We start from the raw sequence: 26,728 nt of genomic DNA, 5'->3' as shown, positions 1-26,728 counted from the left end.
ACCAAGATTGCAATAAAACATACAAATACAATTCAGCCCTTAACGCTTCTAGAAATCCCTCTCCAGTCTCTTCTTGCATTTTTGGCTTGAATGGCCATCCAGTTGAACTTCAGTTTCTGTAAAAGCTGAACTTTACATTTTCAGACCTGATTCTGCCTACATGTGGGTGCCATGACAACCAGCCTTAAGCCTTTACAGAGATCCAGTATCTTACCATCCAGTGGGTTCCCTTCCTTCATCCCCTCCAGTGGCCTGGTTAGGGGGCCATAGTGAGAAGCATCCAGTGTTTCACCAGGGTGCCACACCTTAAACTCCACTGCCCAGCCTGATGCTGTTTACCCAGCAGCCTCTTCTCAACCTGATCCTCACACTACTGAGGTCCCGCCTGTCCTGATCATCCAGCCAGGCTGCCAGTCCACCCTCCCCACAGCTCCACCTTACTAATACCACTTGTTCACTCTCACAGCAGCACCCCCTGCCCCAGGGCCCAACACCCGACAATGCAAATGACCGGGCTACATTAAATCACATATAAGAAGCTTTTCACATTCAAACGCAACACAGAGAGATAGCATGCAAATGCATACAGGTGAAGAGAGAGCGAAGGCGTGCCGCTAGGCTAAGGATGATTCACAGAAGCAGTAGAGCTGTCACGCCGGCAGGACGGTGAGCAGGTAGAAATATGAGGACACGTGTAACCTGTTGGAGTGATCAAAGGCAGTCTCGCCGTCTCCTGGGTTACTTTGCACTAATACCATAAGACTCTGCTGCCATATGTCACTATGTCAAAGGCAGTGCTTATAGGAGGGACCTGGCTGCGGTGCTGTAATTGGATATGTGTTTACATGCAGATTTAAGCATTAATATTCTTTACAGTTCACTAGAGTTAATGGCAAAGGGATACTGGAGAGTCAACCGACCAAAACCCTCTTTACACATGCATATATTCGAAGTTATTCAAGCTGACACAAATCTTGACTGAAAATCTCAAAGTTTAGCCAGCTTTTTGTTTACCATCACATCCCCAGTTAACAGTAAACTTTTCAAAGATATTGTGAAATAGTAAACCCAATGAAAGTATAATTTTTCTTGATATTTATTTGAATTTATTTTTCTTTTCAATAACCTTACTGTTTGCTTTATACAGGCCTTGTTGTCATATTTTCAGTCTGAATGACACAGCATTGCTCGTCGATACTAACAGGAATTCAAACCTGAGCCGTGCGGGGTGGGTGGGTGGGTGGGGGGGTGGCATATGTCACCCTTGACCTTAGCACCTTTCCTCCCATGTGGCGAAGATGAACGGCATAATCAGCCATGTTGCCTTTAACCTTGAAGTCAATTGGACCCTCTGCTGGTTATCTGCCGCCAAGTGATGAGAGGCACTACCTGAGACAGGGCCCCAGCCTGGGGGCCACTCGTCAGGACATGGAAGATACACTGGTAAACCCACCAGACACTGACAGTGCTACAATACTAATACCACTACAACTACTTTGTATTGGATAGACTCTCTAACATGATATATTTATATAATTTTTGTTTAATAAAAATTTATTATTGATTATTATTATTGGTTATTGATGGTGCAAGTTATTGACAACATATTTTTTACATAAGTATATCCTATAACTTGAATTTATTTTATAAGTGCAGGTTCTTGACCTAAGTGCTCTTTTGATTTGTGGGCCTTTGGGAAGCCTCTACTTGCAAAAATAGGTAAAAATGTAGTGTTTTAATTTTTTGTTAGATTGCGGTCCATCACGCCAATTTCTTGCTGAGAAAAAGTGCAGTTTCATACAAACAAAAAATGTTGTTGAATGTGGTTTTCTAATTAAGAGCAGCTTTGGATGAATTAATAATAAATCTCCCATAACACCTATTATTTAATATAGAAATGAATATTATCTGCATTCTTAAGCAAGCTCAAACAAATGGCATTAGAGTGAGGTACAAGGCCTCAAACTTTTTGGAATGTATATAGCACAGAGTATCAAAAACTATGTCCTGTTAGATTTGTCATCTTGTGTCTTATTCTTTCATCAGGAAAATTAATTAAAATTCTGGAATTTCAGTGAACTCCCGTAAGACGGCAACCTTAAACCACAATGATGAAAGACTTTAAGAACCTTTCCTTTCATTTTTCTTCTATTGCTATCTACTAAAGAAGTCTTTCTCAAAGCTAGGGTCACAACTGGAAGAGTAAAATGCATAATAATGCAATGATACATGAAGTCATTTTCCTAATTAATACAAAAGGGTTTGGTGTTTTTTCTGCACTGGTCTGTTGAGCTCAGATGCTGTGTGCAGGGCTGTTTTTTTCTTCCTCTTCCTTTCTCTCTTCTCAAAAACCTTGACATAAAAATGTGTTCACACTCTCTGGCTGGGGAAACATTTTATGTGACCTCTGTGATTCTATCACTCTCGATTGTGCGCATGATAACAAAACAAAGCAACAAGAAAGAGTTTATGTACGTTGGCTTTCTCAAAATACAGTGGAGAGGCCTCAGTGTGTTTAATGTGGGGAAGTGCTCAAAACTGAATTTATCAACATTAACCCTTTAGGGCCCACTTTAATATTACACACACTCACATCGCTCTGTGCACAAAATGCACTTTTTAAAAATCACTATGTCACTATGCCACTATGTTTTTAGATTGAAAAAAAAACACAAAAAATTAATTATTTTCAATATATATCTGGTGGAAATAGCATGTATTTTTCTCTATATGCCAAATATGGTTGAAAAAATGACATCACCAGGTGGCAAATAGTAAAAATGACAAATTCCAAGGCAAAAGCCCAGAATCACACCCAGAAAAAAAGTATGTGTTCTTTGTGCCTGACTTTCCTGCTCCTGACAAACATGCAGCAAAGTCCTCTTAAACAAGCCCAAGTTGTTAGCTGAAATGCTAATTTGATTCAATGTCAGCTCGAATAAGATGTTTTGTGGCTTTTTTCCCCGCATTTCCCTAAACATTAGAGTAACAAAAGGCATTTCTTTTGTCTGAGCTCCCCTCCCCCCTCCACACACTGTCACACAGGCCAAACCTCTCCACTCTTCAAACAAAAGAGCTTTAAGAAACACAGCAACGGGCCACACCGTTCTGCTCTAAATATAAACACATACATTCTGATTTCCAAAAGCAACTCACAGTACCAATGTATATCCATGAGTATCAATAAATCACTGTGTAAAAATCAGAGTTTCATTGTTAGTAGAAGGATCAGAAGTGTTTCCAAAGCACTTTCATACCTGCAACATCTCAGTGCAGACAAAAACATACTGTGGCTGGGTTTCCATTAACCCATTTTCCAAAACCGCAATGGAAACACTTTTATAGGTTACATGATGTACAACAAAGAGTCAAAAAATCATTACAAGAGGTGTTATTGCATCACAGAATTCTTCAAAAGTTGAGCAGATCATCTGGCTGCTTTTGATCCACAACTCCTCTGTCAAAATCTATGACCTCCCAGAAATATCTCATATGTGGTCGATCCCGCGTATGAGGAGCTCGCCTTTCCATTATGGCTCCATAACACGCCTACGTGGCCTTGGATCTGAAATAATGACAGCTAGTACGGTGGCTGCAATAGAAATAAAGCTGCTAATGTTTTGAACATCCATCACCATGCTTCTTGGAATGTTATTGCCAGAGGAGAAGTCACAGAACATCACTCGGTGGAAACACAGTCATCTCACAAATGACTTTTACAAACATTTCAACAATATCACTTAATTTTTGCACAAATTTGTAATGGAAACTCTGCTTTTATGTTCTGCTGCCTATAGGCCTCTTTATATAACAGAACCACAAAGAGATATAAATCCCCCATTAACCTTTAAAGAAAATGTAGGTAGGAGTTCTGTGGTGTGTCGGCCTGGAGGCTAAAACTTGAAATCAGCTGCCTCATCCTGCCAGAGGGCCACTGAGACCACCTTCAAGAACTCCCCTTAACAAAAGATACTCTCACTGACGAATCCTTTAGAGGACAAATAGGTGGAAAACACTCAGAGAGAAAAGCTCCCCACAAATTCCCTCCTCTGCTTCTGCCTACTCAAAACATTTGAGATTTGATTGTTGATAAGCCCAACCACATGAAGTGTGCGGTTTTCAGAGGAAGACTTATTTTTACCAGTATGAGCTGCATGCAGTCTGATTTTGTACCCATGCATCAAACAGAAAGACAAAACTAGAGATCATTTTTGGATGGGATCACACCAGCTGAATTGGTGTGCATGGTAAAATGGAACACGTTTTAATGGTGACTCATGTCACAAGACATGAGAGAAACTGGTGAACCAGGATTTGCCAGGATTTTTGTATTTGCCTAGGTTACACTGGATCAGTGAACGGAAATGACTGATTGAAATTGGGATACAGCAATTTGTAACTTTAATAACAAAAAATGATTGTGAGCAAGGGGCATAAAGTGAGGGGCCAATGGCAGTACTGCCAGATTGGAGATGTTAAATTATGGTACCAGAGGCTCAAAATTATCATATTTAAAAAATATATATATATATATATATATTGTACACCATTCACAATCACAAATATGTAACACTTCTAACTTTAGTAAGCAAGTACTTAATCAACTTTTGACACATCTACAAATCTACCCACTGCCTCAGAGAGAAGCTATTTCTCAGTCTACAGCTGACGTCATTTTTTCCTTAGAGTGTTCACGAAAACAAATGACAGCGGTGCGTGCTTGATGAATCTGACTCGAACGTGGCCTACACCAAACGCAACTGGCTGTAAGGAGATCATGTAAGAAGTGATGCATAAACACAGATGTAGAAGCCAGGAGATGAGTTCAAATGAAACTTGTAAGCTAAACTAAGTGCTTATTGTAAGTGTCACAGGGGTTAAATTACTGTACATTATGGCAATTTTGGAATTACTGTACATTGTACAGAAGGCAAATGACTCTTTTGACTACTCATGATATGTTTATAATCTATCTTGTGTAACAAAATCGGATACATTTACAGCAACTCTGTAGCTTCGCTACTTTATTTTTATTCCTCCTCTCTTGGCAACAGTAACCATAGATATGCACTCACTACATGTGTAGTGCTTGGATTTTCACAACAACGGCATACATGGAACATCATAAACATTACACACTCCTGGGAAGATTATTAACTGCATGCTGTACCACTGCGATGCTATCGTGGTGAAAAGAATTTGTCCACAGACTGACAGACATATAAACAAACTGTGGTCGTTCCTGCTACAAAAGATGTCATCCTTACTCCCAATTCATCACATGAAGACGTTTGGTCAATGGCCCTATGCGTCCTAATGTCATGTATGCAAGCAAGCAAAGTTTATCTATATAGTACCTATCACAGACACCAGTCACAAAGTAAAACACATGAAAAGCAAAATAAAACCCATGCCATGTGACATATGTCACACTGAACACGTCATAACTTACCATTGACATTTTTGTTTTATTCTATTATTTATGTTTCTTGATTTGTGCAGTACTTGTTTTCATTTTGTCTTCTCTCACTGCTGCAAATTCCTTGTATGTGAAAACCTACTTGGCAGTATACCAAATTCTGATTATACGGGACAAGAACAGCCGGCTTGAGAACCAGGGGTTCTCAATGTCAAATTTAAGACATTTAAGTTCTTCTTAATTGTATATAATAAAATGTCATTAATACTCACATTCATATGTGATGTATGTAGCTTTGTGAAGTATGTGTCTATACTCTAATAACATTTAATATAAAAAACAAGATATTAATTAGACATAAAGCCCTCTGAGGTAAATTATTTGGTAAATAATTATATCTAGAGCTAAAAATGAAATACACTTTAGACATTTGCTGGTATGGCCCTGAAGGTGGCAATAAATGTCATTCCATGTGGTATTAAAAAGGTCTTCAAATGTGTAAAAAGACCTGTGTTTGGTGCTTTGCCTCTTATGTATTAAAAAAAACCCCGGCTAACAAAACGGCTCTTTGTCAGTTAGATAACTGTATTAATACTGTAAAAGTGACCCAGCTAAGTTCAGGCAAGGCAAATTTATTTACATAGTATTTTCATACCCCAGCGCAACCCAAAGTCAATTCAAAGATCATGTAGCCCAGCCACAAAGTATCCCCCAAAGGGATGAACACATTTTAATACAATATTAATTTCTATTTGATCTATAAACTAAAAAATACAAAAATAAAATTACTTAAAAAAAAGTTTTATAGGCAGATTTATTAATGATCAGCAGCTGGCAAAAACTTTGATGACTTAAATCTATGAAGCTTTTATATTGCTAATTTAATTCCCAATCGTAAACGATTAGATTAGCTCTTTTTAAAATTATATATCCACAAAAAGAGGACAATTACTGGTACCATATTATAGTAGATTTTTTATTAATTATATTTATTTAACAATGATCAATGATTATGTCAGTAGTTCTCAATCTGGGCTTTAGGAAGCAGCATGGGGCCAAAAGTTAAAACCTATAGGGTAATAAATTGATTAAAAGTTTTTTTATACAAAATTATACTTCTTTTTATGTCACATCTTAACTTTTGTGGATACTTTTACCTCTTTAGGCAGAGGAAAATCCTTTAAAAAAAAAGTCAATATTTATCTCCAGACTACAACATTATAACATTATAATCTAATGACAGATCACAACAGGACACTGATTTAGGTCACAAGCCAAAAAGAAGCGCTGGGTTAACGGTCTAGTTATTTTGATGTGTAATCCTAATAACCAACCAGGCTCCTGTACATGGACCGTGTCAACTTGTGATGCGGAGCTGCTCTCTGTTCTGCACTCAGGAACATTTTGCGACTCTTTGTCACCTCAGAGGCTGGTGCTTCTGTTTGTCTGAGGTGAGCACAGCTGTACGGGAGCTGACCTCAGTGTTTGGGTTAGGTCCACACCTGCAGATTAGATTTATAATGATCCACCTCACATTCCCCACATGCATTTGCTTTTTGGAACCCCTGATGAGCAGCAGATTAATGCAGCTGTTCTCTGCCTGAATTTCCAAAGGGCAAATAAAACAGAGGTGACCTGGCCACCATCTCTGAGTTAATGACCACTAACAAAGCCACTCATACCAGCCACCATTCATCACGCCTTTCATTGTCCTGGCAGGGAGGAATTATCAATATTCTACTCTTTTGTTGTATTTGTCTGATAAAAGTGAAAGTAAGATTCTCTAGTTGGCCCAAAAGCTAGAGGTGATCTACTGTTTTGCCGTCTTGTGCATCTGGCTCCTGTGATTAAATCTAAATTCACAAGCTTTGGCACTATTCTGATTCAGAGTTAAATTTTACTTCACAAATAAAGCCGGTGACCAAAACAGCTTTTTTTTCCTCTTTAGAAACAGCAAAGGTACAGCTGTTCCTATTCCATACAGATGCTGAAAAACTTTTCCATGCTTTTATTTGAAATCAATTAGATTACTGCAATGCTCTTTTTACTGTACTGGCCTTCTGAAACAGTCAATCAAGAGAGTTCAGCTTATTCAGAATTTTACTGCTAACCAAAAACAAGGACAAGAGACACAATGACAAGAGACACAATGACAAGAGATGCATTTATATATATATATATATATATAACCTTAAAACTGTCACTGCCCCACTACTTGTGTCCTTTATGTTGGCACAGATACATCCACCTGATGGCAGTAGAGAGCAAAGTTAAAAGTCAACAACAGTCACCGCAATTTTTAAAAATGTGTTTGTCACGGCACTGCCTCAAGGATTTCAAGCAGCATTGCTCTGCTTCATTAGTATCTATAAGCTTTCAGAGAACATGCACAGACTAAGACAACACAACACAAGCACAGAGGGCGGACAGAGGGTCTGTCTGTGCCTGTAAACCAATGTTGGACATAACATTAATGCTGCGCTCAGACCAATATCAGCTCTGTGTTAACCCTTTGAAACCTGGATCAACATTTTTCTACTGCTGCATTCAGACTCCTTTCACAAGCTATTTGACCCTTTAAAAACTAAGCACAGTGGTTTGATTTTTTTTAACATTAGGAAAAAAAGGCTATGACCAACTTGGAAAGAAAAGTACCACAAAACACAAGAAATTAGTTATGCTACAGAATAAATATAATAAAACATGTATAATGCACACACACACACACACACACACACACACACACACACATACAAATTTCTTTTTGTTTTTCTTTTTGTTTTTTTTAGTACTATTTTTAGATATGCTTTACGCCATGTCTTGGAAGTTGCTTGTTGCCTTCCCCCTCTGTTTTCCAAAAGACATCAAAACCATTTTTTTCTGGTTTCAAAGGGTTAAAGCAAAGCAGGGGTGAAGAAGAACACAAAATTCATTTACAGAAGTTCTACTGGCATAACAGATTTAAAGGCTTATCACACACCAAATCAGTGCAAGTTATTATATAATGTGTGGTTGCATGAATGTTGTGCATTGCCATATAATGTGCTATTGTGTAGCAGTAGAAGTTGAGCCAGGTACTTTTTTGACAAATAACCCTGCAGCTGCATTGTTTTGGGGGCGTTGGCCCCACGCTGCAGCTGATATACTGACACCTGAGCTGTGTTTTTTCATAAACGGGTGGAGGTGATCTGACCACTGTTTTATTGATCTTCTCAATGGAACATTCAGCAGGGAAGTCAGAAGGTGTATTTCCCAAAAAATGCTTAAGTAAACTGAGACAGCAACTAGCACTGTTATGGAATTAAGCAGTTCCAAAGTGTTCTGTTTCTTCCCTTCTATGTGACAGGTCTTCGAAATTAGCTTATGATGCAAAAAAAAGACTTTAAAAAACAAATTTACTGATAAAACTGTTGTCAGTTTCTTTTCTGATTTTCTGAATATTGTTTTTGTATTTAAACTAACCCACGGAAAGTGTGAAAATAACAGTTCTGGACCCAAGTGAGATTGTGTGGTGGTGAGAAAAGTGGGCCAAGTCAGCATAAGAAAGGTCAAAGGTTAAACCATGCCTTTGTTACAAGACTGAAGAGAAGAGAAGGGACTTCCCCTGCCCTTTACAGTTCTTACAATAGGATTCAAGCATTTCTCAATATAGACCTCACTGTTTCACAACTACAGCAGCAACACACTGTTGGATCAAATGTTCCCTCAAGATCAAAATGCAAAACTGAGTCGTGCTCTAAAACTAATGAAGATGTCTTCAAACGGAATGACTGTCATCTGTTACATTCGAAATCTTCTAAGAATAAAATAAATGGACATACACAAGAGAAACGCTGCACAAAGGACTTCACAGAACTTTTACATGCTCTACAAATATGCTAATGAAATGGGTTTTAACATTAGAAATGACATAGAATAGAAAAAAGACAAAAAAGGAAAGTATCAAGGACTATACAAGTATGTTATACAACAGCAAGGCTGAATGAACCACTGGAGAGCCTGCAGGCAGAAATAAGCCCCTACTCCTACTCCCTGTGCTGTATGAACCAGCTTATCGTCCACAATTAGTTAGTGGTGCTTTACACATGCAAAAATGTAAATGTATGTGCACCATGTAAGCACAATATAAATGTAAATAATTAAGTCTTTAACACTAGACCTCTGGGGCCTCTATCAGAAATAGTAATATTCTGTATTTTTTGTTTTCTTTCTTGTTTGTATTTCAGTAATAATAACAATAACAATAACAGTAATAACAACAACAACAACAACAACAACAACAACAACAACAACAATAATAATAATAATAATAATAATAATAATAATAAACTAACTTTATTTAAATAGCACCTTTCAACACAAAGCCACAAAGTGCTTCATAACAATGATTTAAGTAAGTAATAATTTAAGTAATAAAACAAAATAAAAGAACAAATAACAAGAACATGAAAGTTAGGAGAAGGCTTTTGTATATATAGGTTTAGGGTGGCTTACAGATAAATGTGAGTTCAGGCCATAGACTCGGTGAAAACACATTTGGAAAATGTGTTTTTAAGAAAGATTTAAAGGAGGATAAGGGACTGGCTGTTCTGATCTCCTCAGGGAGCAGAGGCCCTGACACTCCTGGTTTTCTGCTTAGATTGTGGAATGGCCAGCAGAGGCCTTGCTGAGGATGTCAGTTTATGACCGCACATACAGATTGGGAATATCTGATATCTTTTGTATCAATTGTACAGTGTACTAGGAGCCAATGAAGAGAAGTTAAGAGTTATGTGCTGTATTTTTTGGTTTAGCTGAATTTTGTACAAGACATATTTTTCTACCATTTCTTACCTATTAAAGGGTTTTTGGGGGGCAGTTGTTCCTTATCTGCTGTGAAGGTCCAAGGACAGAAGGATGTTGCAAAACCCTCTGAGGCAAACTGTGATTTGATATATTAAACTTTATGAATAAAACTGAATTGAATATGTAGAGAGAGTTACAGTGGACCAAAGATAAGTAAATAAGCACCATCTCTACATTCTACAGGATAAAACTGAACTAACGGCCTCAACCTTTTTAGTTTCTATTGCCACAACTTGGAGCCTTCGGGCCCCCTGAGGGTCCGGAGCCATGGGGGCCATTGTCTTTTTGTTTTGCTCACTTTACCAGCTGTTCATCAAGCCTCATGTACCACAGATTTGCACAATTTCAAGATATACTGGTTTTAGCAATAGTTGTTTTTTAAATAGAACAATAATATTTGGGAGTTTGGAAATATATTTTTATTATTATTTATTTATTTATTTTCTGTACAAAATACTTAATATCTGCCTAATGACAATAGTTGCCTTCAAGTCCAATGTGTAAGAACATAAGAATATTTTCTGCTATCAAATGGTAAAAACCACAAAACTTAAAGAAGATAATTGAAGACTTTTAACAGCTTTAAACAAGTCTGAATTTTAAGCCATCATTCCACTGACTGACTTGTGAAAAGGTGTCCTGAGTTCAGTTCCGTCACATGATTAGGAGGCAGTGGAGGATGTTTATGGGTAACACCAGCACCACACTTCCCCAGCAGAGGGCAGTATCACACAGACATGGAGTCACTGTGAGCTGTCAGTGAGCAGACAAAGAGCCAAAGAAGTTAGCGGCCTGAGCTGACTCGGGCCCTCACAAACACTAACAGGCTGATCAAAGTGGAGCGTAGAGCAACCTGAGAGGCAGTGGAGCAGCATTCTAATCTATACATGTGGGCCAGCAGCTTTAATGATGGAGGGCTGCTGAGGGGGCTCCGGCTCCTAATTGTCTTATCTGCTGCCAAACAACCAACAGCACCTTTGATGTTGTTTGGTTGCTGTTAACACAAGTGGTTTCAGTGGAGGCTGACTATTCTGGATCAAGCTACACATGTTGCTTTAGCTCTCCAAAGCCTAAAGTTTGGCTTTTGTTGCTAAACATTATGCGTCCATATTGGAAACAGAAAATGATGCTGCTTTCTGTGACTGGAAGAGAAGTCTCTGTGTCAAATATTTGTAAGACTAGCTGTACAATTATTCAAAAGCTCCTCACAGTGATAAAACAAATGCGGGCAAGCCCAAACACAAGCCACCACAATCAGGTTTAAGAGGTAGCTTCGGAGCAGAGACCCCACCTAAACGCTCAGCAGCCCAGCTGACATGAAGGCTCCACACACAGCAGCCGAGCTGCATCAGGGTCCCCCGCCTCTGTCATCTCACTTTAACCTTAACAGTTATTGATAAGTGACAGTCACAGTGCTGAAGTGAATAAAAAAAACTCCAATGTTTAACCATCTGAAACCTGGATCGACAACTTTTTTCTTGTGCAGCTTTCATGTACCTTTAAACCTCTGAACCCTGAGAAAATTGATTTTTGTCTTTCTTCTTTAAACATGAACATTAAACAATGAGCAAAAAACTGGTAAAATGTAAAAAGAAAACAATCTGAATCTTTTTTGAAAGAGAGATAATTTAAGAAAATTATTGAGAAAAAAAGGGGAAAATGTCTAGGAAACTACATGGAAGATTATTCTAATCATTAATATATTTATTTAATTTTTGTCACTTTTTTTTGTCATTTTTTTTTTTTTAAACTTTTTTTTTTAGCTTTCTCCCCATGTCTGCAAATGAAATCAAGCCAATTTGATCAGGTTTCAAGGGTTAACACTGGAAATATTCCTTTGTAATCTTGGACAAAAAAGGCCATGAGCAACTTAGCAAGACATCAACTACAAATTGCAAAATAAAATGTTGTAAGAAAAACAGACCTAAAAGATTTTTTTAAAAGGGCAAAATTAAAGAAAAAAAAAGAAAGAAGAAAATGTCTAGAAACCCAAATTTATAATTATACAATTATATATTTAACACTGTGGTTTGTTTGTTTTTTCAGCACTCTTAAAGTCATTTACTTGGTTTTTTTTTTTAGTTTTCTTTATTTGCTCTCTCTTTTTTAAATTTCTTGCTGATTTTTGGGCACTTTCTTGCCAAGCCAATTTGATCAGGTTTCAAAGGGTTAATGTTTGAAATATTCCTGTCAGGAGTGACAACAATTGATTTAGTTTTTAAAAAAGGGCAACATTTTAAAAATGTCCAGAAATCTATATTTATAAATTTTCTATATTTAAAATGATGTAACAGGAAAAATGTATACTTTTTTTTTTTTTTCAATTTTCAGCACTTTCTGGGTCACTTTCTTGTTTTTTACTTTTCTTTTTTGCTTATTTTCAGGGAATTTTCTCACCATGTTTTTGAAAAATCAAAGTTTCAGTTTCAAAGAGGTTAAGAATGGAACAGCATTTAACTATTTCAGCTACAAGTAACTGAAATCTTTTGTTGAATATGACTGCTAAAGTTTTGTTAAAGGATTTTTTACGGTTATATATTTGTACATTTTCATATTTTTAAATTGTCCATGTGTAATAAAGTCAACAGATCTGAGGACAGATTTGTCTCCAAATGCCATTACGCCACAGTCGGACACAGATCTGAGTGTGTATTGTTGAAGTGGACGAGACAACACGGCTGAATCTCTGTCTCTCTGCCATGTCGGTAATGGCAGGTTAGGTTGGCAGCGGGGTGTCTGCTACGCCTCCTTCCAGAGAACGGCTGCTGAAGCCTGAGTGGAACTGGAGCCTGTCAAATTACAGTGGGATCCCACCTCACAACCCACTCCCTCTTCCCTCCGTCTGTCTGCCATCTATCTCTTCGCCGCCTCTCCTCCCTTTTGCTATCTTTTGTCTGTCAGTCAGTGGTAAAGTAGCAAAACTCATTTTACGACAAAACGGAAACGTTCTTATATCAACATGTCCGCCCATGCCTGCACCCCCCCACCCAAAAAAATCTCGGCGAGACATTGGACGGAAATGTGAGTGTGATGTTGTGAGAGTATTTCTGGAATTCCCTCAAAGGCAGATTTTCAAAATGGCAGCCGTGAGTGAATGTGTCCCACAGTGTGAGCACACAGGGGAGTCTGGATGTGCTGTGATAGAACATCTAAGAGTGAAAAGATCGCCAGCTTTCAGGTCTGAACTTCATCTGCATATTTCGAGTGAATGTTGCAATATTTGGACTTTTAATGTGTCACGCCGATGAAAAGCGATGGCTCTCAGAGGCCATTTTCTACAGCGGGTAACAAAAGAGGTCCCTACAGTATCGCCTCTTTAGCCCTTCCCCTCCCATATCCCTCATCCCTGCTTTGTCCATATCTAGCTCATCCCCTATTTCTCTCTCATCCAACACCCTGACCCCCCATATATTCCCACCCCCCCCTCTCCATCCCTCTCTATCTCTTAACACCCCCCCCCACTCTCTTCTCTCTCTCCTCCTTTTCTGTCCAGCCCTCCTCTTCTTGCTCCAGAACTGTCAGATGGCATTAGCTCCTTTCACGCTCATGGCCTGTAGGAATAACAGCCGTGAACCTCGCCGAACAGCGCCATTCTCCTGCTCCAGTTAGCTCTCCACTCAGCACAGGCTGTTGCGCAAATACCAATGTTATTCACGTTGTGCCCCCTTCACTTACACAACATGCCCCACTAAAGGGCAAAGCAAGGCGGACGCAAATCTCAGCGGAGAAGGTCATGGTGCTGAGTAAAGATGCGCGCGGATTGTATAACACGGTCACGCTCGCTCGTAATCATCAGCTCGTACCCCTGACTCAAGGATCGACCCACAGCTTTGCTAAGATCTGGCTCACGTGGATCAAAAACGGATCCACTTCTTATCTACTTATGGAGCCACAGGCCCTGAAAATGTGTTAAATATATCGTGCTCAGCTTATTTCCCATGAAGTTTCCGCTGCGAGGCAAGTTGTGGTTGATATTAAAAGCCCACTGTGACCAATAAGCTGTAAAATGTGCAGAAGTTTTTATTGTGTGGAGAAACAGGGTAAAATAATTGTGATATGGCAGGCATACATGGAACAGACGCTTCGTGCCGGCCGTGATTTTCATGCCAAAGCCTGACCAGTAGTTAATGTATTTCACTTAGTGCAAAGATTTTACTGAGTCTTGTGTTTTCAGCATCAACATATATATTGAGATCACTAACAGACATATTTTGAATTTAATGGAAACATATTGGGTAGAACAAGACAGAATGGAAGAGCCAGAGGGAGCCAGGGCGGGCCAGCATCCCTCAGGGTGAGAAAGGCAACACCTGAAATTAATCTAACCCAGTTGGAGAGGAGGTTTCTACTTGTAGCAGTTGTCACTGTGTCCACACTGATTATCGGTACAGTTCATCTAATCGTTTTGGGGGTTTGAAACATGCAGCATGGATAATTTCTTTGATTTTGTTTGGAGGTTAGCTTAACATACTCACTTTTGACTTGGGATTTTAAAGGTCCAGTGTGTAGAGTTTAGGTGGATAGATTAGCAGAGATCAAATATAACATACACATATTTTCATTTGTGTTTAATCAGCTAAAAATAAGAATAGTTGTGTTTCCATGAGTTGATTATATTATATTTACATAGGGAGCAAGTCCTTGTCTAAGGAGATCGGCGTATTGCAAATATATGTTTCTACAGTAGCCCAGAATGGACAAACCAAAAAAATCGGCTCCAACGTAGGGATTTCAGTTTTGGTTAATTTTGTATTTGAAAGGCTGATGCACATTAATCAGTCACTAACCATTCATTTTAAGACAGGAAAAAAAAGACATGAAATACAAAACAACCATCCCTTTCAGCTTTAATTCAGTGCTGCATTTCAAAGTGCTATCTATTCAGAGGGGGTGACATGTTTATGTTTTGTGATGTAAATATGGAGTTTTATTTTATTTTCTGTTAGTTGTGCCGACAAAAGACTGGCCAGCAGTGTTAACATGTGGAAACATGGTGACCACTGCTCATCATCCAGTCTTCATTGATTCCTCAGCTGCTCTGCGCATTACGTGGGTCTGGTGGGAGCTAATATTAGCTTGCTAGCGGCTGTGGTGAGTGAGCAGCTTCATTTTGACCACAAAACCCCTTTTTGATAACTATGAAAGCACTACTGGTGCTGACACTGCTAACGGTGGTAACAGAGCTAACAGTGATAACTTGTACCCCTTTCCAACCAAAATTAGCACGTGTATGCAGGTTTTTTCAAACATGGGTAATCTCGCCATTAAAAACCTATAAATTGCTTTTCAATTGCCAATAGAGCAGAACTATGTACACAGCTCTGCAGCAGACGAGTGCGCCTGGTGGTGGTGGTTGTTTTGGTGTGTTTCTTTGACGTCACAGACAGGCCAGCAAAAAGGTAAACAACTGAAAGCAGGATGGACAAAGGTCTGTGAAAAATTTATGGTGGTTACTTCTTTTTCTATATCTCTTTCGTATTCAGTCCCTTTCTCAAATCAGTGCAGACTAATTTGGATTGATGTTTTAGCGCTGCTTAGGAGGAGACAGTAAGTAGTGAACATGCATGATTGCATCTTGCCGGGTGTTGTATTCTACTGCAGACTCATTTGAGCCAGGAGTGAATGCCGATTGTAACCTTTCCCATTGCATTAAAAAATGTTAGCGGGTTAGCAGGTTTTTTGTGTAGTGGAAATGAAGCTATAGTCAACGATGCTTAAAGGGCTACCGGAGGGTGGGCACAGTGTTTCCACAGCAATGTTTTGAGTCTGGATGGCGTTGCTAGCTGTAATTGCCAAATGAGCTGCACCGCTAGCAAGCTAGTTCCTACCAGGCCCAGGTGGTGCGCTGTGCAATAAACTGAAGAGTAGCAAAATTAGCCTAGAGCAACATTAACTTTGGACATCCCTACTCCTGGTAGGGCATTTTCACGTCAGCCTGTACTTAATGGGCAAAATTGGAAAGACACGGATTTGTATCGTGAAACTGCTTTATTTAGTGATTTCAGTGGTTTAAATCACCTGCTCATTTGTTTTGGAGAGGAAGAGACCGCTGCAGATAATTCGGCTCCTTGTTAAAACCTCCTCATGTCTGGATCTTAAGTTATCATTACATTAACAATAGCATATGGTTGAGCTGCCAGTCTCCGAGAAGTTTCAGGTGGTCGCAACCTGCAATCCTCACTGCTGTGTGCCACTAAAACCCCCTAAATCTTACACACTGTCCCTTTCAGTGAGGGACCGTTATAAAGCAGTCCTGACAAATTTAAGGGAGATGTGAGCTGTGGTTTGAGCTGAAATAACTTGATTATTAACTAGGTACTTTTACTGCAATAATTGATTAATACAGCATAATATAACACACAAGTGTGAAGGAATGTTTTCATGTGTGCGGTTTAAGAAACACCGCAAATGCGCTCTTGTGGGGGTGATCTGTATGGGCGACGCAATTATCAGTTTGACAAGTAAGCACAGATTAATACAAATATGAGGAGAGTGTAATTTGTCATCACTCTGTGCTCAACAAGCCCAGCATGGAAGGAAGGCTTAGAGGCTAATAATCAAAGCAGATTAGCCCGAGCTCTGATAGATGCTACGCAAGCCTGCTAATCATCCAAGTGATAACCATGAATCATCCAATCGCAGTCAGAAATGAGCAGTGTGTTTCAAATTACGATTTTGATGGAATGATCTCTGTATCAGCGAGCCATCAAAGTGCCTCTCTTTGACTTCCATTTGCCTCCTCCAGCCCGTGTCGCAGTAATTCCTCTGTGTTAATATAGTATGTGTAAGTCGGTGCATATTAAGTGAGTCGAGGAAGGGTGGGCGGAAACTCTGGAGCTTCAGAGCACCGGTGTGAGTGTGATCTCCGGCCTGCCTGCCCTGTGATTTAGCCTCAAAATGACAGACTCGCCCCTCATTGGGCTACGGGTGGAGAGCTAATGACATGCTGCGTGGGCTAACATGACTATTAGCCCACTCTGAGCAGCAGGAACCGACAGGAACACAATTCTGTCATTACGCCCTGAGGAGACCTCTAATCAGGGAGGCAGGGACACTAGGAGAGGCCGATCGCACGGCTTTCGGTGTGGAGACAAAGAGGTAACTGACTGGCTCTGTGTTACCTCACCCTGTAGCAGGGCCTGCAGCCTCAGAAAACATTTAAGGACACTATTGTTACGTGCCAAACAGCAATAACCAATTTCAAGAATATTCTACCTAGTTGCTGTAAATTAGGTGTTAATGAGCACGGCGGCATATTTTCTGTCGATCCAACTCTTTGCCACTACAGCCTCACATGGTCCAGTTTGACCAGTAGATAATTTCATTTCATTTATGTATTTGCGCCATTAAAAACATTTAAAACATGTCAAAAAGAATACGGAAAAACAGGTGCCAGTTAGAAACCCAAATGAGCTGATAAAAATACCTCAACAAAAGGTAATACAAGAAATTACAAGTAATACAAGAAATTACAATACTTCAATGGAAGCAATATACAATGTGGGCAGCAATAAACAACAAAAACATGAAGTCAAATTATGAATGTGTGTGCATGAGTATGTGTGAGTGTGTATGTGTACCTTAGAGTGTGCATGTGTGCTTTATTAGACTGTGGGTTACAATATAATAATGAAGGCTATTAGGGGGCTTGATTCATCAGGCTGGACCCGAGTTCTCACTTGAAGTTGTTCAGAGATGATTATGTTTTGGCTATCATACAAATACCTTGGTATCTGTCTTGATGATAAAGTTTAAGTTGAGCACCGTATTTACATCCTAACCAATAAATTGAGAACAGTATTTGGCTTTTTATAAAGAAATAAGAACTGGCTTTTTTGCAAAAAAAAGAATAGTTGAATCAGTTTTTTTTAATCTGTTTTATATTATGGAGATGTCATTTATGGAAAAGCTGCCGCCTCTACATTGAAATCACTGGATGCTGTAATGTGGTGTTTCAGCTATTAAAGTATCAAAATCAAATGTCACATATGACCTTAAAGTTTGCACTGTGAAGCAACCATTACATACAGAACACCACCCATTTTCCCTCACTGAGTAATACACTGTTTATGAACATCAATACCATTTCACCACACACTTGACACTGTGTGAAATTTCCTAATGCAGTAAACCCCACTCATCTTACACTTCAAGAGGATTAAAGCAAACACAGAGTGATGAGGAAGCAGCAGTGAGGCAGGTCTGTCCAGGAACATTCCTCCCTGCAGTAGGTGGAACGCAGGAATGTGACAGGCTATTGCCCACAGCCTGTATCACCATGTTAATCATACAGGATAATCACAACACGCACATACCTACCTGTCTGGGTACCGTGTTGGGAGGACACAGGAAGAGCATGAGAAATGATACCGATTTCACTCATCCATTTTTAAACAGATCTTTCTGCTCTACTGGATGCTGGATATTTATTTTATCATGCGTTTCCTTTTCATGAAAGCCACTCAATAAAATGTTTTCACCGTGGTGCTAGAGGTCTTCATGGGCCTAACACTGAGACCCAGCATGCACTCGTGTCTTTATGACCGGACCAGCCTAAACATGACTGGTGCTGCCAAATCAAAGCTTCAGATAAGACCTGAAGCCATATTATTTTTGCTTTGTGTCATCCATTATGTTAACGTTGGCTCACCAGGCTAATGCAATGCACGGGCTTCACCACCAATCTTGTTCCAGCAATTTGGCATTGGGCATCTACTTGACTACAACACACGCTTGGAGGCAATTCTGGATAAGACAAAGTATTGGTTTTTCAGGTGGGGTTTGGTTCACAAAGCAGCATGTATAGCATTGCTGTAGCGGCAACAGCAGCAGTGATGGTGAAGACACTACCCAGTGATGTAGTATACATGACCAGCAGTGGACATTAACTAAACTTATGTATTTATTCAAATACTGTACTTCAGTACAATTTTTAATGTAGTTTATTTAAGAATTTTCATTCTCTGTTACGTTATACTTGGACTGTACCATACTTCAGGGAAACTATTGTACTATGATATACTTAATATTGCAAGATTATGCTATGAAAGAAGCATATGTTTGCTTCAATTCAATCAGACTAAAATGTTGATGCATCATTAATAACATCTTCTGAAAGGGGACATTCTGCATAAAAACCTTTGTTGTATATTTTGCTGATAATACTTCTGTACTTCTACATGAGTAAAAATATGAATGCAGAACTTTTGCTAGCTACAAACATAGTTTTACAAAGAGTTATTGCTGCGTTTCTACAGTGGAGACCTCGTACAGCAAGGCTGCCTAAAGAGGGGCTCGCCATACATATTTTTGGCCCGCCAGATGTTTCTCGTGAAATTTTTTTTTTAAATCAATATAAAAATGAATATTTAATTCATTGTTTATGCTATAATACTTCTGTGAGGTAAAATCATCTTTAAATATGTAGGATCCCTCATTATTTTTTCATAGTCTGAGCACTTCGTGCAGGAAGTCAGTTTGAATGAGGTATAAACTGGAGAGGCAGAGACAGTGGCTTGGGGACAAAGGCTTTTCAATTCTATCAAAGGGACCTTGGGATCTAGTATCCATGTTGCATGTTAAAATAGCAATATAATACACTACAATGGGTGCTTTTGACCCGCAGTTCCCCATTAAGTTTCAGTTTTGGTGCTCCAAGGGAAAAAGTTTCAGCAAACTTGCTTTATCGTGATCACAGTTATAAGTACAGACAGCTTATGTGGATTAAAAAGCTTGGGACAGAATCACTCCTTTTCAAATGTTTAAATACTTCACTTACAGTAGTACAGCTTATAGCGGACAGTATTAAGCAGTCCACTCACTGTGTTCATTTTAGGTCTGTTCATACATGACAACATATGGAAAAAATACAAACTGCAGTAATTCTGTTTTTGTTTTTGTTTTTTTTAACTAAGCAAACTAAAGACAAAGGTCTAGCAATACAGAATGCAAACAAATACAAGTTTGGTCATTAAAAAAAACAAATACTGACAGCAGTATGCCTGGTAAACTTGTCCTTTACTTCCTAGACTACACCACTAGTCCTAAGGCAACAGTAGCACTGATGCTGGTGGCATTACTACAATAAACAGTATACTACACACTTTTAGTCTATTGAGGATTTAGTTGACAGCTTACCTTCACCAAACAGCACTTCATAAGATCAAAACTCCACTTACCAAGATTATTTTCATTGATTGCATCTGTGAAAAGAGAAAACAAAATGTTATCAATACACATGATCAATAGAGATGGAATGTCATGACAAATTTAAGCAGTGAGGCTCTCGCCTTCTTCACCAGTAATGTTTTGTCTACGTGCTAAGTCGGGGCACTCAGCCTGACGTGCTGAGGCCTGTACTGCAGGAGGGAACAGGTATGCATAGTGAACCCAGTGCAGAGTGCACGATGGTGCAGGCAAACCTGAGTCAGGTAGGGTTCCACTAGAACAGGGGTAGGGAACCTGTGGCTCTGGAGCCACATGCGGCTCTCTAGTGGCTTCCAGTGTCTTTGACACAAAGAAAATGAAATCAAGGAAATTAATTTTTTTTCACATTTTAATTAATTAATTTATTTTATTATATTATATTATATATTATTTTATTTATATTGCGGGTCTAAATAAATGCTTACATTTTCCACTTTTACGTCATGTGTGAGCCGCGTGAGTCAGTGTTAAAACACTGCAACAAGATGACGAACCTATGTAACCATTTGTGCCAACAACACGCAGATGTTTTGCAACCTGCTGCTAATGCTAAAGCTGTGGATCACACAAATGCAGGTTAACAAATCCTGCATAAATGTTTATTACTTTTGTTAAGTTCGGCTCAGGCAAAAATGTGCACTTTTCTATACTTTATATTTATTTTAGTTTTAATTTTTGTTTAATAAATAATAATGTAATGGTAAAATAAGTTTTGGTGTCAGTTTGTTCTAAATCAATACTGATAATACATGATTTATTTAACACATCAGAAGGTATTATCTGGATATTTCTGACATCAACACACATAACTGAATCGACATCGAAGCCACTGGATCAATATCGAATCAAATTGAAATCGAATTGAATCGAATCATGACCCAAAGAATCAAAATTGAATTGAATTGTGAGGTTCTTGACAATACCCAGCCCTATCATGTATGTTCAACCACATTTCAGTCAAACACCCAAAATCAGCTGACATTATTGAAACCATTTTTCAATTTGATTTTGTTAATTTTTATTGCTGAAATCAAAGCAAAACTTGATCTTAGAAATGTCTTTGTCATTTGTAGTTTGTTTTTATGAGGAGAAAACGACTTTGGTGTGGAAAAAATGGGGGATTTTATTTTTAGGGCCAAATTGCCAAACCCTACCTCTTGATCTTGTGATAACGGCATGCTTTCTAAAATCACACACTGGACTGAAATGATGCCGCTGTCATTTGTTTCTGTGTAAAATTGCAAAGGCGTTATAAAGAAGGGGCTTCGCAGTGGCCCTAAAGCATAATCTCGGTGTAAAAAGGGCTACTGAGACATTCACCTGCACATCAATAAAATGGAAGTGAATGAAACTGCATTTCTGATGCTTATGGCATTGAAAATTTGCATTTAAAAAGTCAACAGCAATATCTTTTTCAACAAAGTTAAGTTACTCTGAATAATCCACAGAACACACTGTCAGAAGCTTTCACATTTCTTTAGTGAAAAACATCTCATTACCCTGTTAAATAAAACGCGCATGGGTAGATACCACGGGGGTCAGAGATAATACATGTGCTTTTCTAAAATGAGCAGACCAAGCCTTTAAAATAGGTTATAATAGATAGGGTGACCTCATATAGTAAGCACAACAGGGGACAATAGGACAATGCCTATTAAACCATTATTCATTATATAAAAAAACAAGTCATGTTAAATATAGCAGCGGGGCATGTGTGAATATTTAACACTGATTAATAGATGTCTTAGAAACTCCACAGAACAGCCTCAGTTGACTTATCAGATTATTCTGAAGGCTACACAACCCTTGCCCTCCTCGTCAGCAGCTTAGCGAAATGGTCCTGACATCCTCACGCCGAGCGCCGAGAGCGGGGCAGCCTTACGAGGCAGAAATGGTGACATCACCCGAACAACAGCTAAATAAAATAGGCCACAGCTGTTTGGTTCTTTAGGCTACAAATTAGACTCAATATGTCACACAGCATCACATCACATGGAGGAAGTGTAGAAATAAGCACGGAGCCCTTCCGTCTCCATTGTACTGAGCTGCTGCTGCTATCTCTTTCTGCTTGCTTACTTTCTCAGCTCCATGTTGAGACACACAGATACAGAGCTCATGCTAATTTGCACTAGATGAGGAATGAGCAATGGAGGGTGTATTGGTGGGGAATGGATGAATTATGGAAGGATTTAAATAATAAATAGGCCCTCTTCAACCAGACGCAAGAGTCTTGAAAGAGAGGGGGACTGAGGGAGGTAGTGGGACACTTTGTGGAAGCCATCGACTCTCTACAGAGATCTGGGGCGTATGAATTATACCTTACTGGGTCCATTATCGCTTATCAAAGCATCAAATGAATTATTCTGCGGGGGCCCTTGCGATTGTGCATACAGCGATGCTATAGTTCCACTTCAACAAGAAAACAGACGGCTGGAAATGCACACATATGGAAGCAGAGACACAAACACCTGGGAGGAATCAGTCATCTGTCAGCATGAACACATTAAGCCATCATATATGGAACACTTCATGGAGCCTTTAATGATGCAGACATAGTATTCGGGTCACATGACTGAGGAAACACAAAACATCATTCTTGCATTATCCTCCAAGATAAAGTCATCTCCGAAGGGACCGGCAAGTCGCTCTGGAGACGCATGAAGCAAAAGCAGGAGAGAAATGGAGAAGAGCGGGAGGGGTGAGGTTGAGGGATGAGTAGTGAAAAAGGAGTGTCTCCCCCCCATATGTGTTGTTTCTAAGACCTCCACTTAGAGACTGTAGCCTAAAAATACCCCAGCCAAGCTCAGTGGGAAGGCTTCCCCCAAAAACCAACTCAATATTTCACCAGCAGCATGTGGAGCACCGAGAAATAGCGAACATGTTAGCAACAGCCACCTCTCTCGTCTTTGCTTCCTGCCATACGAGGAACAACAACATACTTCTACAAAGTCGCCTCTTAAAATCCAATTATTTGGATGAAGGCCACTGCTGAATGTCAAAACACATACAATGGGAGTTTTCAAGTGGCCGGATAACCAAAAAAACATATTTTATCTGAAAGCAGAGATTGTTTGGCCCTGCTTACCCTTCTGTTTATTTTCCTTTTTTTTTTTAAATGTTGCACAAAGTTATGCGACTGTGTGTGTGTGTGTGTGTGTGTGTGTGTGTGTGTGTGTGTGTCACAGTGGTGTATAGTTTGATAATCCACAACACATTTCTTCAGACACTCCATTAACATGTGTTCACTGCTGCTGCAAGGTAAGGAGAAGAAGAATGTAATGCTTCTTTCTGTGCTAGCTAAGCTCAGAGACTAGCACACACAAAGGAGACAAAGGTCCGCTGGAAAGTCAGAATTCACAAAACTGACCAAACTTTTGAAGTTCTTCTAAGGTGCTGTTTATACAGCAATGGTTCTTAAATGAGGCGTCAAACTTTTGTTGCAGTTTGGCCTTTCGTTCACAACTTTAAAAAAAACAACAACTTATGAAACCGGGTTCCAGAGTGTAATCTTTTGAAAAAAACACCGCTTCTGTTGCCATGTAAACTGGCAATGCGCAAGAATGTCGACGTCACGCCCACCCTACAAGCATGTGTGTGGTGTTCTATGGTGTTTTCAGTTGTTTTTACAGATCCACGTATATGAGGATTGTTCTCACAATGTTAAAAACACAAAGAAAAGACTTCCATTTTTAGTAATATGTAGTAGTCTTGTAAGTGCAGTACAACAGTATCACAGCAAAGACAAGTTGTGATTCAATGAAAGCAGCTTCGTGCTTATATGATATAAAAATATCATGATGCAGTGGTCATGCTCAATCCCTACATTTAGGCTTTGTTCGGACTGCTAGCCCAAATCAGATTTTTGCCACATCCAGATTGTAGCCAGATAGATTTGATAAAGTTTGGATAGCAAAGCACCATATATCATGCATTTTTTGCAAATCTGATCCAAATTACATTTGGAGGTGGTCTGAAATGATTCCAGTCAGGTTTTTACAGATGTGTCTCAGTCTGGACGCTCTGGAAGCTCAAATCGGATTCCAGAGTATCTTTGCATCACATGCAATTCAACACCAACAACAAAGCCTAATCCAGAGTGACAGGAGTGCTGAGCAGAATCCATGCTGCTACTGGAAGAGCAATACAGAGGACAGCAGCAGTGCACAGCACAGAGCAACTGTTCAGAAGGTGAAATGATGGACCTCCATTTCTTTCTTTCTTTATTTTTTTGCATTGGCAAGCAAGTCTACATAGCTACTGATGCCTACCCCGTTACTCCAGCAACCCATCGTTGGTGATGTTTGAACCCTCAATGATCTCTTGTACTAACAGTGCAAACAGGCAGTCTTAAAAACCTGATTTGAGAAACAAATCTGACACAACAAACCAGTTTCAGCTTCAGTATTTCAGTTTCAGTTAGAGTTTGGATATAACCACTTGGAAAACAAAGATGCAGTGCATCCACAGTTGTCAAAGCAGCACTTCTCTTTTTAAGTATTTGTCATTCACACACATTCATACAAGCAAAAAAAACATACGCATCCATCAGCCAGAACATTAAAACTACTTACAGGTGAAGTAAATAACATTGATCATCTCACTACAATACAATGTTGTGCTGGGAAACCTTGGGTTCTAGCATCTATGTGGATGCCTGACATGCACCCAGACACTGTTTACGACCAAGCACACCGCCTCATGGCAACAGCACTCCCTGTTGGCAGTGGCCCACCCAGCAGGACAATGTGCCATGCAACACCTTAATAACTGTTCAGGAAGGGCTTGTGGAGCTTGACAAAGAGCTCAAGGTACCAATCTGACCTCCACAATCCCCAGATCCCAATCTGATCAAGCATCAATGGGATGTACTGGTACTCCACCTCGCAACTCACAGGACTCAAAGGATATGCCGCAAATGCTGCAGTGCAAGACACCACAGGACACCCCACAGAGGCTCTGTGTCCATGCCTCAACAGGTCAAAGCCAAGTCCGATCCGAGAAGACCCCACCGTGGATCAGAAGTACTCTAGGGTACCGGCTTGTCCCACTGGTTCTCGATCAGATTAGGATCTGGGAAATTTGGAGGCCAGGTCAATGCCTGAAGCTCTTTGTCAGATTCCTCAGCAGCTTTTGCAGTGTGGCATGGTGCATTGTCTTGTTGGAGGGGGCACTGCCATCATGCAGTGATGTTGCCATGAAGAGGAATACTTGGTCTCTAAAGGTGGTGCGTGTAAAGAGGCATCCACATGAAGACCAGGACACAAGGATTCACAGCAGTACAATGCACTATAACAAGATGATAAGCTTAGCTTATTTTACCCATCAGTAGTTTTAATGTTTTGGCTGATCAGGGTACCTTGCCAGGAAATCAGCAGGATTCTGTGTGTGATACATGCTTTTCTAATCCCTTACTCTGACTATAGAAGTAAGTTTCTTTTCTTACACAGAAAGCCATCAACCACTTCTTTACCTGAGTGTATGTAGATGCAATGATAGAGTCTGTGTAGATTTTTTTCTGCAATGTGCGTGCACTGCAAACTGATGGCTAACCCAAAGACTTTTAGCTACTATTTTTTGGACACAGTGTAAGACCTCACACCAAACAAAGGCAAAATAAAAATTACAATTTAATGAATTAATTATTCTTTCGTTTTTTGTTTTTTTTTGGCCTGGACCACAACATTCTTTGATGTCAGAGAAGAATAAGACAGAGTAGACCAACTGCAGAAGCAGTATGTGTCACGGTGTGTTGAGACACCTCCAGCAGCTCAGCACTGTTTGTGTTTGGTCTGAAGCTGCAACAGGATCTGAGGCCCAGACCCAGGATGTCACTCTTCAGCCGGGTCCCCTGGGACGTCCTCCCACCCTGTAGCTCTCCAGCCCCTGAGGAGCCCTGAGAGCGGGGTTAGTGGGAGTGGCGAGGTCATATCAGTGACGTCCCTGCTCACCCTCGCGTTACCCCCATTGGCCCGATTCTGACACCCAACCCCTACGAAGCCATAGCACTCAAAGTGAAGGTCAAAGTGCTGGGGAGGACGCACCGACACAGCCTGATCAAAGAGCAGTAGCACTTCAGTGTCTGCTCAGGAAATCTGAGACCTATTAATGTTGTTTTCTACTCAGTTCTCTGGGAGAAAAAAAAATCTGGTTCTTCAGTGCAAACCAACATTTTAACATCACAAGTGGATTAACCCTTTGAAAACTGCAGTGACATCACTTTTCTGGTGCAGCCCTCAGACCCCTTTCACTATCAGGTTT

General features: G+C 39.7%; 1 protein-coding gene across 1 annotated transcript in view; it reads right to left on the bottom strand.

The window, feature by feature from the left end:
* The window catches only part of nr6a1a (nuclear receptor subfamily 6, group A, member 1a), a 126,338-nt gene that overhangs the window by 41,370 nt on the left and 58,240 nt on the right, over positions 1-26,728 (bottom strand). Inside the window, exon 3 of the mRNA XM_088077229.1 lies at positions 20,443-20,466. Within this exon, the coding sequence (XP_087933355.1) occupies positions 20,443-20,466 (24 nt within the window). The remainder of the gene's footprint in view (positions 1-20,442; positions 20,467-26,728) is intronic.

The sequence above is a fragment of the Plectropomus leopardus genome, chromosome 4, assembly GCF_026936395.1.
Source record: "Plectropomus leopardus strain MGB_pleo_1.0 chromosome 4, ASM2693639v1, whole genome shotgun sequence".
NCBI lineage: Eukaryota > Metazoa > Chordata > Actinopteri > Perciformes > Serranidae > Plectropomus > Plectropomus leopardus.
The sequence above is the reverse complement of the archived record's forward strand: the minus strand, read 5'-3'. Positions and strand labels throughout refer to the sequence as shown.